This window comes from Podarcis gaigeae (assembly GCF_964106915.1).
Source record: "Podarcis gaigeae genome assembly, chromosome: 8".
Classification (NCBI taxonomy): Eukaryota; Metazoa; Chordata; class Lepidosauria; order Squamata; family Lacertidae; genus Podarcis; species Podarcis gaigeae.
In genome coordinates, this window is record NC_139684.1 from 60,005,912 (window position 1) to 60,023,337 (window position 17,426).

General features: G+C 42.6%; 1 protein-coding gene across 4 annotated transcripts in view; it reads right to left on the reverse strand.

The window, feature by feature from the left end:
• CSMD2 (CUB and Sushi multiple domains 2) overlaps window positions 1-17,426 on the reverse strand; it is a 474,291-nt gene that overhangs the window by 216,463 nt on the left and 240,402 nt on the right. The window contains exons 1-3 of one of the 4 annotated variants that reach the window (XM_083751584.1): window positions 16,844-16,936; window positions 16,314-16,391; window positions 6,801-6,888 (exon numbers count right to left, since the gene is read on the reverse strand). In XM_083751584.1, coding sequence (XP_083607710.1) covers window positions 6,801-6,888; window positions 16,314-16,380 — 155 coding nt within the window. In that variant the 5' untranslated portion in view covers window positions 16,381-16,391; window positions 16,844-16,936. Of the gene's footprint in view, window positions 1-6,800; window positions 6,889-16,313; window positions 16,392-16,843; window positions 16,937-17,426 lie in introns of those variants that run through there. The other 3 variants (XM_083751582.1, XM_083751585.1, XM_083751583.1) reach the window with 3 other exon arrangements.

Here is a 17,426-nt window from a genome sequence, read left to right on the forward strand (position 1 = left end):
GCAAATGGGGCCTCCCAAAAAAAATTTGTTTGTAATCCAAAAAAAAGTTGTAATCCAAAAAAAAGGTTGCAGACTGGGACACACACTTCATGGTTTGATGTGTTTGTAATCCAAAATGTATGCAAACCAAGACATATGCAAACCAAGGTGCCACTGTACCTGCACCTTTTAACCTGCCCCAAATATCAGCATAGCATATGGTGTGTCTTGGCAACTGGCACTTCATTGACACAGCAATCAGCTCACCACATCCTAAATACTTATTTTCTGGTTCAATGGGGAGAGGATGTCATTGATGGAACAGGGAGAAGCCTCTGTTGAGGTCCTGGAGAGCAGCTGGTCTGAGGGTGCATCTTACGTTTGATGTAGCATATAGATTGCAGCTTATAGTGTCTCCAAATACTCTTAGATGGGATTGTGTGTTTGCTCCTTCCCTGCCCCATCATATCCCTCAGTGGACATCATTATTTCTTTGGTTCTGACCCAGATTCCAGAAGAATATGGACAGAGGCTTGGGGTGAAAATTGAAAGGCATTTTTAGAGAACAAATCAGGACTTGGCAGAGAAGTTAGATTAAATATTGATCCACACACCCCCCCACACCCTTCACACTCACAATGTGAAGAGCTTGACTGGCTTATTTTAAGCCAAAGGGAAGAGATGGCAACACAGCAATGGGAAGCCACTCATGCAATTCAAACAACATCATGGGGTAGTCTCCCCCAACATGGTATCCTTCACATGTTTTGCCTGTGCTGGCTGGGGCTGATGTGAGTTTTAGTCCAAAACATCTGGACGGCACCAGGCTGGAGAAGACCATCAAAGGGGTTGGTTCACACACAAACATTTGTAGCTTGGCAACTATTGGTGCCAGCCACTTGTCTGGATTGAGAAGCACTTTGCTTGGGTTGGGATGTAAGCTCTGACTGGCTGTGGTATTTGATCTGTGACTGTTAAATCCATGCAGCTTTTCAATTTACACAAGGACAGACATTGGCACTTTATATTTTAGCCACCATCTAACCTGAATTCCTGATGACTGCACAGCTAATTTTCCCCAGGCCACAAACACTCAGGCTGTTTCACACATTCTCATGCACATTAAAAAGGTAAAGGTAAAGGGACCCCTGACCATTAGGTCCAATCGTGACCGACTCTGGAGTTGCGGCACTAATCTCGCTTTATTGGCCAAGGGAGCCGGCGTACAGCTTCCGGGTCATGTGGCCAGCATGACTAAGCCACTTCTGGTGAACCAGAGCAGCGCACGGAAATGCCGTTTACCTTCCCACCGGAGCAGTACCTATTTATCTACTTGCACTTTAACATGCTTTAGAACTGCTAGGTTGGCAGGAGCAGGGACCGAGCAACAGGAGCTCACCCCGTCACAGGGATTCAAACTGCCAACCTTCTGATTGGCAAGCCCTAGGCTCTGTGGTTTAACCCACAGCACCACCTTTACCTTTACCTTTACCTTTTTAATGTGCATGAGAATGTGTGAAACAGCCTGAGTGTCTGTGGCCTGGGGAAAATTAGCTGTGCAGTCATCAGGAATTCAGGTGTGTGAGAGTGACTTGGGCTGTGTACTCATCATACACATAATCTCCTGCCCAAAGGATCATGGGAACTTTAGTTTACCCCTTGCAGAAGCATAATTCACAGCACCCTTATCAAACTACAGCTCCCAGTATTCTTTTTTTTTGGGGGGGGGTGCTTTTAACTATATAGTGTGTATGCAGCTGTGGGTTCAATCCCACACCAACCCTTCACTGAGGGCTCCTTCATACAGGAATAACTCCTTTTCAAGGGACACTGAAACAAAAGGGGGGAAGGGGGGAAGGAGAAGAGTGATTTCGAAAAGAAGTGATAATTACATGATATGGGATAACTCTCTGTAAACAGTTGTGGCCATACTAAAAAATTTACATAGAAACTACTATCTCTAGGGACACATCCAGTCAGTAGGAAACTTTAGCACAGACCCCACTGTGGTGACTTGTTAGTATTTCCCTTTCTTTTTCCTCACCATGTTGAGAGAGAGAGAGAGAGAGAGCCCCCATTCATACGTTACTCATGTGCTGGGCTTGCCATGTTGAGATGCCCACCCCATTTCACTATTACTTTCTGCAACAACCACGTGTGTTGTGCACAGTGAAATTTCAACATGGAAGTATCTGCTGGAGGTCATAAGGAGGGTGTTGGTGTAATGTGAACAACAGGCTAAATTACACAGCGCTTGGTCTCATGTACTGAGTGGCACACACCCCATGTCTGCATGTTCTGAGATGCACTGGGTTACCATAACAACACCAGTCTCTAGGGCGTTTCCTTTCTTATGTCCTCTGTCAGGTTCTGAATCTGTGAGAGTCAGAGGAGGAGGTTGTGGGTTTTACACAGCAGCGTTAGCTAGCATGGTGGTACTGTTAGTGGACCTGTACATAAGTATCTTTACTTCAAAGACCAGAATACTGTAACTGCATATAGTATATTAGCTTTGTTTTGTATCTGGAGACAATAAACACATTGTTACTTTGAACTGTGTGGGAGAGGAGTTTTTCCCTTAACTGGAGACTCTGGAAGAAGCTGTTCTTCTGGGAGCAGGAAATCTCTGCAGACCCTTCTGATACATCACATGGGTTGAGGTGTGGTGGACTAACAACTGGCTTCCACAAGACACTAGCATAGGAACATCTGGTAGTGTAGGTCTCCTGGTTTTGCAAAGCCCCTGCAGGTGTTATAATTTCACTACCAGCAAGTGCACATGACATGTGGTGTTTGGAGAAAGGAGTAGGGACCTTGGGGGTGATGCTAAAAGCACAACCCTCCTTACCTGTGGACATGGCAAGGCCCTAAACACAACACAGGGATATTGTTACACCAGCCTTTGCCAACCTGGTGCCCTTTAGATGTTTTGGACCATAACTTCTGCAACTACGATAGGAGTTGCAGTCCAAAACATCTGGAGGGCATTAGGAAGTTCCCCACACCCTGCAGCAAATAACCAGGATAGCATTTGAGCTACAGGCAGCCATTCCAAGAAAGATACCCAGGAGGAGTGTTCTTCAATTCAGGATCCACAATCCCAGATTTCTGAGGTTCCCATTTCAAATGTCAGAGCCTCAACCAGCTCAGGGCTTGGTAGAGCGATCTTTAGCTGGGACTACCATGGAATGTGATCCATAGGGAGTAGACAACTGTGTGTTCTGAAGGCAAACAAGCAAACCCATAAGTGGACAGATGAGAGGATGCTTGGGACAAATCACATGAAGAACAGAACTATAATGCACTGGTTTTCACACTCTGTTCTGGGGAACACTGTAGCTCCACAGAATGCTATTAGGAATTGACCAATGAGATGATCATTGACAGTGGACAGCTCCCAGAAAACTACAACTTAACACCACCACCCATCTGCTGCAATACCCTGTAGGGTGCAGGAGTGTGTTGCCACATTCTAGAGTGCACTTGCATTTTGAAGTGAGGGAACTCTGGGGCACTCAAAAAAGAAAATTCTGTCAATTCCAACTTATTCAGACTCTCAGTCCCCCCTACACCCCCATATTCAGTTCACACCAGTTAAGGATGTATTTTTTTATCAGCTCATATATGCATTTTTGTGCACATTTTTTCTAATACACATTTGCCCATTTTTACAAAGGTTCCCCTAGTATTATGATTTTTTTGTACTTTTTTATTCACTAATGTACACATTTCAGTACACACTTTCATTACACACATTTTAACAACACTTTTAAAATAACACATAATCCAGAAAATGGCTACGTTTTGGTTTGTGTACTGGTTTGGGAAGTACAAACTATGCAGGTTAACATAAAAAATTGAACCAAACAAATTTCTCCCCCAGCTTTATAACAGACCTCACCAATCCTGAAGACCTTCACCCTATGCGGCTGGCCTTGAACATATCCCAAAGTCCTCTGCACCTCACCGAGGCCATTTAGCATATACAGCAATGTGGAAAGACTCATCAGAGAGTTTGAAAAGTGATGGAGTGGGAGGAAAACAAATATAACATTTCTCCTGTGACACTCCCAAGCAATTAAGAGAGCTGTGTGGATCAATGGGGCCTCGGTGTGGGCTGAGACACACCACATATCTGATTGTAGGTGCCTACATATCCGACCTATGGATTCAGGCTAGTGTGGCCCCCATGTTGAGCTGCAATCCTAAGCAGTTTCTTGAAAGTGACTGAAGATGAGATCAACCATGCTTGCGCTTGAAGGAAACATGGCTGCAATGAGGTTGCAAGGCTCAATTCAGATTGGAAGAGGTCACCATGTTAATAATAGTGTAGACACTCATCCCATCATGAAATAGCACATTCTTGGGTTACCTTAATCACTTTTTCAACAGATCCATCTGTGAATCACTCCTTATGGAATAATCCACTTTGTCCAACTGAATGAGCTTTGTTTTCCACCCATTTCGCATGGGCAGCTGATAACAGAAATATTGTGTGTGTGTGTGTGTGTGTGTGTGTGTAGAAAAAGAACATTATGAAGTATGTTTTTGACTCCTTAAGAACAAAAGAATAGTCCTGCTAGATCAACCCAAATGTTCTCACAGTTGCCAACAAGCCCTCTCACCACTTATAATTCTTCTCAGCTAGCTTCAGAGGGATATTGCCTCCAACCATGTGAGAAGAACATAGCCACTCTGACTAGTAACCATTCACAGATTTTTCCTCCGTGAATTTAAAGCCATGCAAGTTTGTGGCCATCACAACATTTTACGGAAGCTAATTTTTTTACATTTAACTATGTGCTGTGTGAAGAAGTCGCGAATCTCCCAGCATTCAGCTTCATGGGATATCCATGAATTATATAGTCTTATGAGAGTGCGGGGGGGGGGGGGAATTCTCTTCAACATTCATATACATCTTGATCATGTTCTTACTCACTTTTTTCTACCAGGTCCCTATTGCTGTAACCTTTCCTCAAAGGGGAGTTGCTCCAGCCCCTTGATATTTTTGAATGTACTTTTCTGAGTTTCCCCCCAGCTCTACAATATCCTTTGTGAATTGAGTTAACCAGAAATGTACACAGTATTCCAATGGTGGTCACACCACAGATTTGCTTAATGGCATTATGATAGGGACAATTCCATTTTCAATCCCTTTCCTAATTATCCCTGGCATACAATTTTTACCTTTTTGATAGCTGCTGCCCACAGGGTCAGCATCTTCTTCATGCTCTCCACTGTGATCTTCTGTCACAAGCCCCATGATTATGGCAGCCCCAGACAGAAGAGAAGAAGGACCAAGAGAGAGCAGATGGGAGTCCCTTGTAACTCTAGACAACGGGGGGGGGGGAGCAGAGCTGCCTGCTCTTGCCACCCGCCCTCACATGGACTACAAAGACTTATTAGGCAGCAAGGGAGGACTCTACCAGCCAGAGGGAGAAACTGAAGAAGAGTTGAATGTAAAGGGGCAGGGTATTGTGCCTGGTGCTGCTTTTATAAGTGGGATCAGCTGTGTTCACCCAGGAGGAGTGGGCAAGTTCATGCATGGAAGCTCCATAGGTCTTATGTGAAGGTCTTATGAGTGAGCAAGCCCTACCTCAATTTTGAAAGCTTGGAGGGAGGGGCATGTCAAACTGTTGGGACATCTCCGTAGCTTCTGTTTGGTTCTGAATCTCTCGCCTTGCTCATGTACTCTGAACTCTTGACTCCTGGACCTTGTGCTTGCTGCTGAACCTATATGCTTACCACAAGCTTGGCATTATTGAAACTCTTTGATGGCCCAAATAAATTTTAAAAGAACAAAGAGCTTCTTGTTGATCTTATCGTGGCTAGGTGGAGAAAAGTAAAATTTTGGAAGGGGAAATATTTAATCTTTTTTCCCCCCTGTAGTTGCTAGTTAGAAATTTTGTATTTTGTAAAAAGGTAACTGAAGGGGAAGAAAGTATCTAAATATTCAAGCACTGCTTTTGACAGTTTGGTAAGTTTATATTAATTGTGTTGTCATGTTTACATTGCACCTTGGATTGCAATATGTCATCTGGATCCTATTTATCTCTGTGAGTGGGTGGGTGTTTGAGTTTTTGGGTAGTTTTCTATTTTTGGTAGTAATGTCTTATCATTATTTTTTATTATTTGTTGAATTTATATTCCACCCTATACCAGGAGGTCTCAGGGCGGTTCACAGAAAAATCTTATGAGTGTCAATGATTTCTCCTTTGTAATATGTAAAAACCCAATAAAGGACTTTAAGGGGGTGGGTAAACTTGAATAAAAATCTCTTCTTACTTTGACATTAGTGCCACCATCATTGTGTTCTGGGACAGGAGCTAGACATCTCCCAACATCTCATTTTTAGGTCAGTCACTGCCAGTACACACTCCATACTGTTTCCAACACCAGCCAGCTAATTTCTCTCGGGAAAAGCTGGGCACGAAGGCAACAGCATTCCCTAGCCATGCCCTTGCCCATTGCAACTGATATTCAAAGCAAATTACCTCTTCTTGTAAGGATTCTATGTAATAATCATGCTTAATGGCTGTCAGTAAAACTCCCCTCCACAAATTTGTCTAACTCCTTTTTAAAAGCCTTCTAGACCATATCTGTAACCACCCTTGCTGCATCCAATTACAGAAGCTAACTGTGCATAGGGTGAAGAAGCTTCTACCTCTGATCTGCTCTGAACAGACTTTCAAAGAATCAAGAGCAGTACTTTGCTGAAACACCTGCAGGGGCTGATGAAGACTGAAGCACACACACACACACACACACACACACACACACACACACCAGTGGAGTTGGGGAACAGATAAACAAATTCTTACCTGAAATCATTGCCTATCCTTTTGCCTTGGTCTGGAATCCCAGGGTCCGGACACATGTTATGTCCCTGGGACACACCAACCTGTGTTACTACAAAGCAAAAAACAGCATATACAGAGATAGAATAGAAGACAGAATCATTAAAAAAAAATCAACTCTGTTGGTGAACGTGAAGAGAAAATGGAAAATTACAAGTTGGAATGCATTTAATTTGTATGTTTCCCCCCTTTTTAAAAAGCAACAAAATCTTTACATGTCTACTAAGGGAATAAGTGCAATGGAAAGACTTAATTTAGCTCAGTCTATGCAGCAGCCTCTGAGATCCACCCATCACTGCCCCCCGCCCTGATGCGGAGCATGTTTTTGCCTATCTCTCACACACATGCACACAAATTAAAGGACACATTTCCAGAACCAGCTATTTAAAAGGACACCTGTGGAATGATTCAGAATATCTGTAAAAAGCCCACCATCACCAAGACACAGATGTGAAAGAAAGAGACACAGCTAAATAAATAATGAATAAATAAATAAGTTGTATAGTGTGACATCAAAAGTGTGCAGAGATATGAAGGGAGAAGAGGTCAGAAGCTGGTTGCACTGCTCCAAAGTTGGTGATTTAGTCTGAATGTGGGGCAATCTGCAACAGAGCAAGCCTCTTCCTATTAGCAGAAGATTAAGAAAAGTCAACTGGACCAAGATTAACTCCATCCCACCCACTGCAGTCTTGCACTCCTCTTGGCCACAAACACACACAGCAGGGATCAAACCAGGATGAAATGAGATTCAGAGAAAATATGTTGGTCTTTCAACTGTACACCAGCTTCTTTTTAAAAAAGCAAAGCCCCAAAGTAATAAACAAAGAAACAAATAGTTTCTACTGCATAAATGTCATGCATCTTCATCGTCATTGCTTTATTTCCTCCAACCCTTCTGTTATTTGATGCAGCTTAATTTTCTGACATTGCACTGGGTGGCTGGGTGAAGAAGAATGTGAAAGTTCTTTAGCAATGAATGGAAAAGCCACAGAGCATGAAAAAAAGGAATAAGCATGCCCAGTTCCCACTGCTGAGTGGCTAACTAAATCACACACACACATACACACACATCTATACTATGTGTCCATAGGTCTCAGCAGATTCCCAAAGATCACTGGAGAAGACTGGGTGCCAACGGTCATAACAATGATGAAAAGTACAGGTAGATCAATTTTGCACATGGAACTGAGGTATGCCACAGATTGAGCCCTCAACAGGGAGCCATGGTCAATGTTGCCATGGCTTTGGAACAACAGTACTTGGCAAGATACATAGGCTTGCAACCACATATGTTTCTGACAGGCTGTGCCTGCACTCAGAACCAGACAAGATCTCTTTAGAGGGCAGCCATATCACAGACCCCAGCACATAGTGATACTGGGAGAGGCTGGGATTAGGTCATCCTTAGAATGACACTGAGGTCACAAAATATCTATCATCTATCTATATCTATCTATCTATCTATCTATCTATCTATCTATCTATCTATCTATCATCTATCTATCATCTATCTATCTATCTATCTATCTATCTATCTATCATCTATCTATCTATCTATCTATCTATCTATCTAATCATCTATCTATCATCTATCTATCTATCTATCTATCTATCTATCTATCTATCATCTATCTATCTATCTATCTATCTATCTATCTATCTATCTATCTATCATCTATCTATCTATCATCTATCTATCTATCTATCTATCTATCATCTATCATCTATCATCTATCTCACTTCCAGGTTTTTAATCCTAGCAACATTTGGGAAACTCCATGCCATTGTGTTCAAAACTTGTCCCTCAAGGCCTCTGACTTCCAGTGACTCTGCTGGTACTGCTAGATAGCTCCCACCTTGACTGCCAGACCCTGACTTTCAATTTTGCTGACTTGGATGAACTGCTTTCCTAACTCAGCCTAGAAGACCTTGACACATTCACACATTTCACTCTGAGGGGTGCACAATATTTTCTGAATGCACACTAGTAACGATGATGATGATCATGATCATGATCATGGTGTGTGGAGCAACCCTCAGTTGCTATGGTGGGATAAAGATTGAAGCAGTATTATCAGCATTCATCCTTGTATTGTGAGTGCATTTGTATTCTCAGAAACAAGACACAAGCCCCACGAGCACACATATGAAAAAAGACCTCAACAACTCAATGCAATCTTTTTTTAAAAAATAATTAGGTAACATCCCTTTATGGCTGATATTCTAAAAGAGTGTTTATATTGCCTCTTTCTTCACTTCTATAATATGAGGCTCACCCCCACCACCTCCCTTAGCAAACCCTATCATCCATCCTCCCCAATTTCTGCCTTTGGGGTGCAGATTCATCACTCCATCTTGAGACTCTTGAAGGAGGGCTCGTCAGTTCTGTGCATTTCCCACACAGACATTTCCCTAAGGAATGAACCATTCATACAACCAACCTGCAGGTCGTCCTATGAACCACAACATTTTATGAACCCAGTATCACCTCTCTGGGCCTTCTTTTCAAGCACATTGCATGGAAGGCCCAGTCCACAAACCATTTCTGTATGCATGAACCAAAACAATTGCTGCAGAAGATGAAAGGAAGACTCGGAATGCCACATCCATATACAAGGATGGGCTCATCATCCAGGTGGGAGACAATTTCCTTGCAGCTGCCACATATGGACACAACACTTTTTTCTGTGGAAGCACTATAACCATCAGCTATATTATTTAGAAGCCACTGATCACATGCTTGGTCCACCCATTTGGTTCCAGTCACCAACCTTTCTTAGGCCCATGGGCACATTTAGATTTTTGAGTGAGTGTTGTGGGTGCCATCCTCTCTGGCGACTGCTTTCTCTCCCCCTCCCTGTATCAGCCACACACACCCCCAAAAAGAGAGAGAGAGAATGTATGCAGATACACATTTAGCTTCTCCAGGGAATTTGGGCAAAAGCCAGATCCAGTAGAATTTATCTGAGCCTTCAAAAGCACATAGAGCTGAAAGAGGAAGTGGGAAAGAGCAGCAGTCTGCCAACTTCCTCCTTCAGCTCCATGTACCTTATAAAGGAGGAAAAAGTAACCATCTTCACCACCTTATGACCAATGTGGCAGTGCAGGAGGAAGCAATCTAGAGGCTTTGTGGGCATTTGAGTAAGAGCTCAAGTTCTTGTGTTGGTGAAGCAATCATCATATTGTCAGGGAAACAAGAGAACACCAATGCAACCCATTATTACTACTACTACTACTACTACTACTACTACTACTACTACTGCATCACTGTCAGTGTGTATGGCACTTTAGAGAGTCCTGAGAATGTGGACAAAAGAATATAGATCACAATAACCATGAGAAGGTGTCAGGATTTTACTTGATCCAGACTCACCACCATTATCCCTTCCAACCTGCCTTGATCCCTTGTTCTCCCTGGGATTGCTCCTCAAAAGCAAAGGTGGGAGCTCAGAGTCACTGTAGGAATGCAGATTTGGCTGCCAGAAGTCATCAGATGACTCCTTGGCAGGAGGGAGAAGATCCAGCTGAGAACAATGAAGATGACGATGAAGAGCAGAAGTTGACAGTTTGTGGGGGTGGGGTGGGTGTTTTTGTTAGTTACTATGTTATGCAGTTTTGTTTTTATATGGTAAACCACCCTGTGATCCTCAGATGAAGGGTGGTATAGAAATGTAATTAATAGCAATAATAGCAATAATAGCAGCAATAGTACTAATAGTAATAGTAATAATAATTCTCTCCATCTCTTCTGGACCCTTGTTGAGTTAGCAGCAACTTATTGAACTCTTGGCCCACTTGGCTCAACTTATTGAGCATTTTAATCACTTGGCTTAGATTCAGTTCCTATGCTGGATGCTAGTCACGGTTACAGAGAACATTGGTTCCTGGGAACCAAGGAGTGGTTTTAAGGATGGTTGGAAATCAAGGCAGTCAAGACACTGTGGCTCTGTTTGCATGTCACATTATACCATAGTTAAAATAAACTATGGCATCATGTGAATGCAGAGTGTGCTGGTGCCTTGCTCCTAAATTGTGGATGCTTTGCTCCTTCTCGGTTCCTTCTGATGCTGCCATGTTGTCAGGAAACAAGCCATGCTCTGGCCTAATGTTATGTCCATGATTTGTTTTCTTCAAACAAGCCATGAGTGATAAGTCTAGAACAAGCCTTGGTTATGACTCATGGTTTGTTTAGGAGCAAGTGTGGTGTAGTGGTTAAGAGTGTTGGACTAGGACCTGGAAGACTAGGGTTCTAGTCCCTACCTGACCATGAAGTTCACTGGGTCACCTTGGGCCAGTCACAGCCTAACCTACCTCACAGGGTCGTTGTGAGGATAAAATGGAGGGGAGAGAACTGTGTACACCATAGTTGAGCTCCTTGGAGAAAAGATGGGATATGACTGTAATAATAAATAAACTAAATAGAGAGGAAACAAGCCAGAAGCCTGGGTTCAGAAGTCAGACTATGAGCTGGGATAGCTCAGTCGGTAGAGCATGAGACCCTTATTCTCAGGGTTGTGGGTTCAAGACACACGTTGGGTGAAAGATTCCTGCACTGCAGGGGATTGGAGTGGATGACCCTCAGAAAGAAGGGAAAGCAGCCTTCAGGCTGGAAAAGGGTTCCCCACCCTGCCTAGACACTGACGTGTATCTTGTCCTTGCCTCTTGGACCAACCATCTGCGTCAGCCTGAAGGACAGTCCAAAGTGTATGCAGATGGGGGTGGCTGGAGCTGTCTTCTACTTCTAGATCCTAGCTAGCCAATCTCTCCTCTGCAAAATAAATAAATACAATTTGCCAATTCACAGTTCTGTGTTAAATGTATCCAATTATGGTTTCATTGTTTGCTGTGATAATTTACTTCAGCTACTCAAAGGCCAGGCAAACCCTCCATCCCTCTGTACACAGCATTAATAAAGGGATAATTGATCCGTTTTTTCCTTGGGGGTGGGGGAAGCTTCCATTCAATGAGGGGTTGTCTTTTAATATCAGCTAGAAGATAAATGAGTTTCATATTGTCTGGGGAAGCAGGATCTTTAGTTAAAAGAAAACGGGCCCTCCCATTAAAAAAGCTTAGCTTTGGCCTGTTATTCCTCAAAGACTCTGTTGTTTTGTTTTGTATTGTGTGGCAGATGTACAATAAAACACTTAGAAAACACAAAAGGACATGGCTGTGAACAAACAGAGGACATTCATTTTAAGGGCCTCAACTGATTCCATGATAAACTATCCTAAAGTTTCACATACACAACTGGGTGCTGGGTGGAAGGCTGCCTGTGTGGAGGTCAGAAGATAGGACTAAACAAAAAAAATTCCTTCCAGTAGCACCTTAAAGACCAACTAAGTCAGTTCTTGGTATGAGCTTTCGTGTGCATGCACACTTCTTCAGAAGATAGGACTATTGGTCTTAACCCTTCTCAGGAGTGTGTACACAACCAAACAAGAGTGTAGGAACACAACTGTCAGGGTCCAAAGAGCACTACCAACTTGACACACACTGCATGAATTGTTCATCTTAACACAGAGCCATGACCATCCGACTGGGAGGATCGATAGACATGAAATCCACCAGACTGAGAAAGTCTTTCCAAAATTTGAATTGCTCCACCCACCTCTGTTCTCTCTTCTAGAGATTCACCCTGGCAAGGGCTGATAACCCAAGGCCATTCAACAGCAAGAAAACTGGTCTTTTAAATTTCCTGAAATGGCCCTTGAAATTCTGGCAGTCATCAGGCCCTGCATGAGTATAGAATAGCTCAGTTGTGAACACTAAAATCTGTTGGTTGCAATCTGCTTTCCTTGGAAGCTTGCTCAAGTCCTGGAGTTTGCTGCATATTACCTATAACTGTACGTTGTAGTCTAACAATATCCAGAGGGCAACTCATTTCCCATCCCTGGTTTAGACTGATTCAGATGTACCAATAAATCATTGTTTCATGTCATGACAACACAATGTATTTTAGGTTTGTGTGCTCCTCCTCCTCACCTTACATACATGTGCAGAAGATTTAATGCTGCTCATCACAGTTTGTAACAACCTGAAGTTTCTGTTGCATCCAAACAAGGAAACTGTGGTTTGTACAAACTCAGTTAACCAAGTAAAGTACTAAACCAGGATCAAAGTGTTTTCTTTTCTGGTTTGTTAACTTGCTGTGCTTTGTATAGAACACAGTCTTCTATTTTCAGATCGCAAATGCCTTTTTCTAATGAACTTTGATGAAATGCTTTACATTTTCTCCACCTGTATGTGAAGGAAGGAGGAAGGGGGTATATGTGAGCCTGAGGTTCATGCCTTTGGCAACAACAAGCAATTTGTTGTTATGTATGAACTGAAACTTAGCTTGGTGCCCCACAGGTTCTTAGCATGGTTGGACGGACGAGCTCAGAAGGATTGCTAACCACCCTCCCCTTAAACAGCTGACATGCAAATCACCAGCGACTCTCTTAAATTGCAAAAAAATGGCTCACCATGTGGCAAGGCACTTTTTGAGAAGCATAAGATCAAAGCCTGGTTGTCTGTCGCTAGGAGGCCTTTTCGCCTCCCGTATACTTATAATTCATATCTTAATTTTAAAAATGCCATTTCACAGTTCTATTTAAACAAATCCATTCTTTGCTTTACATGCAAACTACTCTCTGTACATATCCATTCAAAGCTGGTCCTATTATTAGGCAGAGTCAGGCAGCCACCTTGGGCTGCAGATGCTGGGGAATGGGGAGCAGCTAGTAGTGAAGTGGACAGAGTTGTGTATGCCACACATACACTAAATTAGACCATTCAATTGCCACTTCATTCAGCTTCTGCACATGGAAGTGTACATGGAAGTGGACCCCATCTTACTCAACAACATCTTGGAGAGGCCCTTGGCACATCCAGGTGCTAGACAATCTTAGTCTTCAGCTCATTATGGCTACAAGCTGGTTCTTGCTAGATTGCTTGCTAAGGAGCAGAACCACTCACTGCATTATGTTGAGCCCACACCATTCCTCTATAAAATTTAGCAAGGGGTGTGCCAGTGTCGGATCATCAGTCTAACCTTTGAGTGCTTAGATTACCTGTGTGCCTTGGATTAACTATGTGTATTGCCTGCTGCGCCACAAACCAGAGATTTGCATAGGTATCACACCAATCTCAATATTAAAGCCTTTGGAAAGAATCATTCTCCGAGTTTTTGTTCTTCTTAAGCTGGGAGTCAGGATAGACAGCTGCTTGTAGACAAGATGTGGTCCTTCTAAGGAGACAGATGCAGGAACTGCCTATGTGGACATGTGAAACAAACTCTCTTGCCGCTAGAAATATGTCTGCAGGAATCATTGCTGCTAGTGACGAGAGGACCCAGAAAGCCAAGATCTGATTGCACCTCGCATTAGCAGCCATTGCAAAAACTTTATTGAAGTAATGGACAACCACCTTCGCATCTATTTGGGAAGAAATAGTTTGACATTTTGGCTCCTAATACAATCTGGGCTGAGAAGATCAAGCATATTATATTTTTATTCTTAAACTTCCTACATTTTTAGAAAGACCCATGCCATGTTGAGAACATGGTGTGTCACTGAACTAAATATCTGATTTAAGAGTCACTTGGTTGCAGGATGCCCAACCAGTATCTTACAACATGATTAAGAACACAAATTATTATTTATTTTTGCTTTGTATTGCCAAAGCAGAGGGAAACCGAATGTGCCCCAATATAAACTACTGTGCTGCTTCAGATGAATTTGTGTTGAAGAAATGGGCACTGTGACTTACTCTGCCATGTTAAACACACACAATCTGTCACAACTGTAGCTTATCTCTCAGCTGCTGTCTCTCCTTGCTAATCAATCTCTTAAGAGTCCCACTATCCACACAGACAACCATGTGAAATAAATAACACATAACAGAGCACAGGTGGGGATGAGTAGTTAATAGCAATATTCCCAGCCAAATAAGTTGGACTAGATCAAAATCAAATTTTATGTCACCATCTGAATCAGGTATTATTACCCCTTCACCTTGAGAATGTTCCTTTAACTCTACATCCTGTTTTTCATCCACTAGCCAAACTACAGCCAGTTTGTGCAATCGCAGCTCAGATGCCAGAAATGAGCAGAAGAGTAGAATACCATTTGAAAGAGCAATTCAAAACCACTCTGGTTTTTTCCTGCTGTCTTTCTCTCTGATACAAATGCCCAAATGGAATTACTTCAAAGCAGTCTGCATCCCATAACGCTACGGAACCACAAAAATAGCACAAGTAACCTTTCCCCATACCGCTTTGAAAGATGTCAGTGTTTAGTATATTGACCCAAGCAACCAAGTAAGTTTTTAGTTCTGATCCTATGTTAAAGGTAAGCCTAGAGGCACTTCTGCGCTGTCTAGGAATGACACAAACCTTTCCTGCACAGCCATTCACACCACCAGATGCCCACTCTTGCGCTGTTTCTATTCACATCCAGCAGGGGAAGACTTTGTGCTTTAAAATTTCAGTGATGCTCTGTGTACGTAATGCCAAAATTTGGCAGCCTCCAGGCTCACTCGTCTTCCATTGTTCATCACTGTTGCAGCGCCCCCTGTGGCACCCTCTTGGCTCAATGCCCAATGCAGGCAAACTGATCACACTCCTCTATATCTACCTTTGACATCCAACTGCAAAATCCCAGCTCAGTTTCCATTCCAATGCAATTCTATGGAGGGAATCCACACCCAAGGATTGCTCCACTTCAAAATCACACACCTATCAAAGGAGTGCATCTAATGCTTTTTGTGTGTATAAGGGATCACATGTAGAAACAAAAGATCACGCGCACACACACAAAATACCCAAAGGAGTCTGTTAACTTCAGTAAAGGAAAAATCCCAGGACAAAACAAACTATCTATTCTAGGTCTGTTTCTAGCAAGTTGTTTGTTTAAAGAAAGGCAAAGTTAGTGAAAAACTAAAAAGCACATCCAGAATAAGTGTGGTGAATATTACTATTTTCTCCTTTTGTCTTTTTCTTTAAGTTAGGCACAGTGAAATTCAATGACCAGGAATGGGAGAGAGGAAAGATCTCATTTCAGATTATCAGTGGAGTTACTGCAGCTTATTTTGTTGCTTGCTTCCTCACCGCTGATCCAAGTCCTCTTACATTCATGCTAGACAAATACATCTGGTTGTCAAAAAATGTGTTTGCATCGTGATGATTCTATAGAGTATGTGACAAAAAACAGAGATATCCGAGTCTCCCAAAGCCCTCCACAGGATTACTAACACTATAGATTGCACACACATGGCTTTCCCCTTCCCACCCATCCAGGCCGCATCTTGACAGTTAGTAGGTGCTTGCAAACAGAGCACCAGAAGAAGGAGGTGAGGCGATAATGCAGGGTAGGAGGTGGGTATAACAAGCATTAAAACTTGGGAGAAAGAGTGGCAACATTCTGGAGACTGCTGTAGAGTCATGGAATGCTTAAGGCGCTAGTTCTCACTGAACGTGCAACGGTGGGTGAAACTTACACACAGATGTCTTCTGGTTTGTGTCCTTACTCGGCATCAATTTCACTCCCCGGGACTTCATCTCCATTTGTTTTTTGACTAGAGAGGAAATGAAAGGGAAGAGAAATCAGCAAAAGATGGACTGCAGCCTGCCAAGAAAACAGACTTTTCTACAGGCCAGTCCATTTGCAATGGATGCAAATCAGACATTGGGGTGGGGGGAGAAATGCTAAGGAATTAGTGGAAAAACAATTCAATCTCCCAAAGGAATTTCACCCACAATGTTTACAGCCTTCTTCAGTTCCTCGCCCCTGAGGATTACACTATATGCACCTGATAAAATGGACTTTATCTTTTGAAGCTTATAACAAAATGTCTCTGCCTTTAAAGTAACACAAGACTGCTATTCTTGCAGACTTTTCCATGTAAATTGCTCTAAGTTCAGGTGGAATAATTTTCTCCAGAAGCTCCAGATCACAACAGGATGAATGACCCACATTAGTAGAATTACCCCCTATTTCCTTCTTGGCCACTCAGTTCCTGAGCCTCACCTGTCTCTCACCCTCTCAAAGATTCCCTTGAAACAACAGGCAATAGACTCTTCATTGGACTGTACATATTTAGTGCATGCCTTGCCAGTATCTCCAAAAAATACTAGGAAGGAGTCTCTCCCAGAGTAACAAAAGGGCATCAAGTAAACTATTAGGGTTAATGCACCACTGAAGAATATGCAGGGTATTCAAATATAAAGAGATGCAACCAATGTTAGGTCCCATCTGCACTATGTTTAAAGACCTATGATTTCACAGTCATGGTTTCCCCCAAAGAATTGTGAGAACTGTAGTTTGTTAAGGGTACTCAAAGTAGTTAGAGGACCCTGACTGATTGTTAAGGAACTCTGGGAACTGAGAATTGCATCCACTTTCTCTTGCTGGGAGGAAAGCAGATGGATGTGGTGTTTTGAATAGACAAATAGAGGGATGGGAAAAGGTTAAGATACACCTTCCACCCACAGCTATAGCCTTACAAATATAAAGGAAAGGGTAAGGGAAATAGTAAGGTTTAATTTAGCTCTCTCTGTCCTTTGCAAGCATCTTTTGTCATCTGTCTAAGCATAAACCTGTCTCTAAAAAG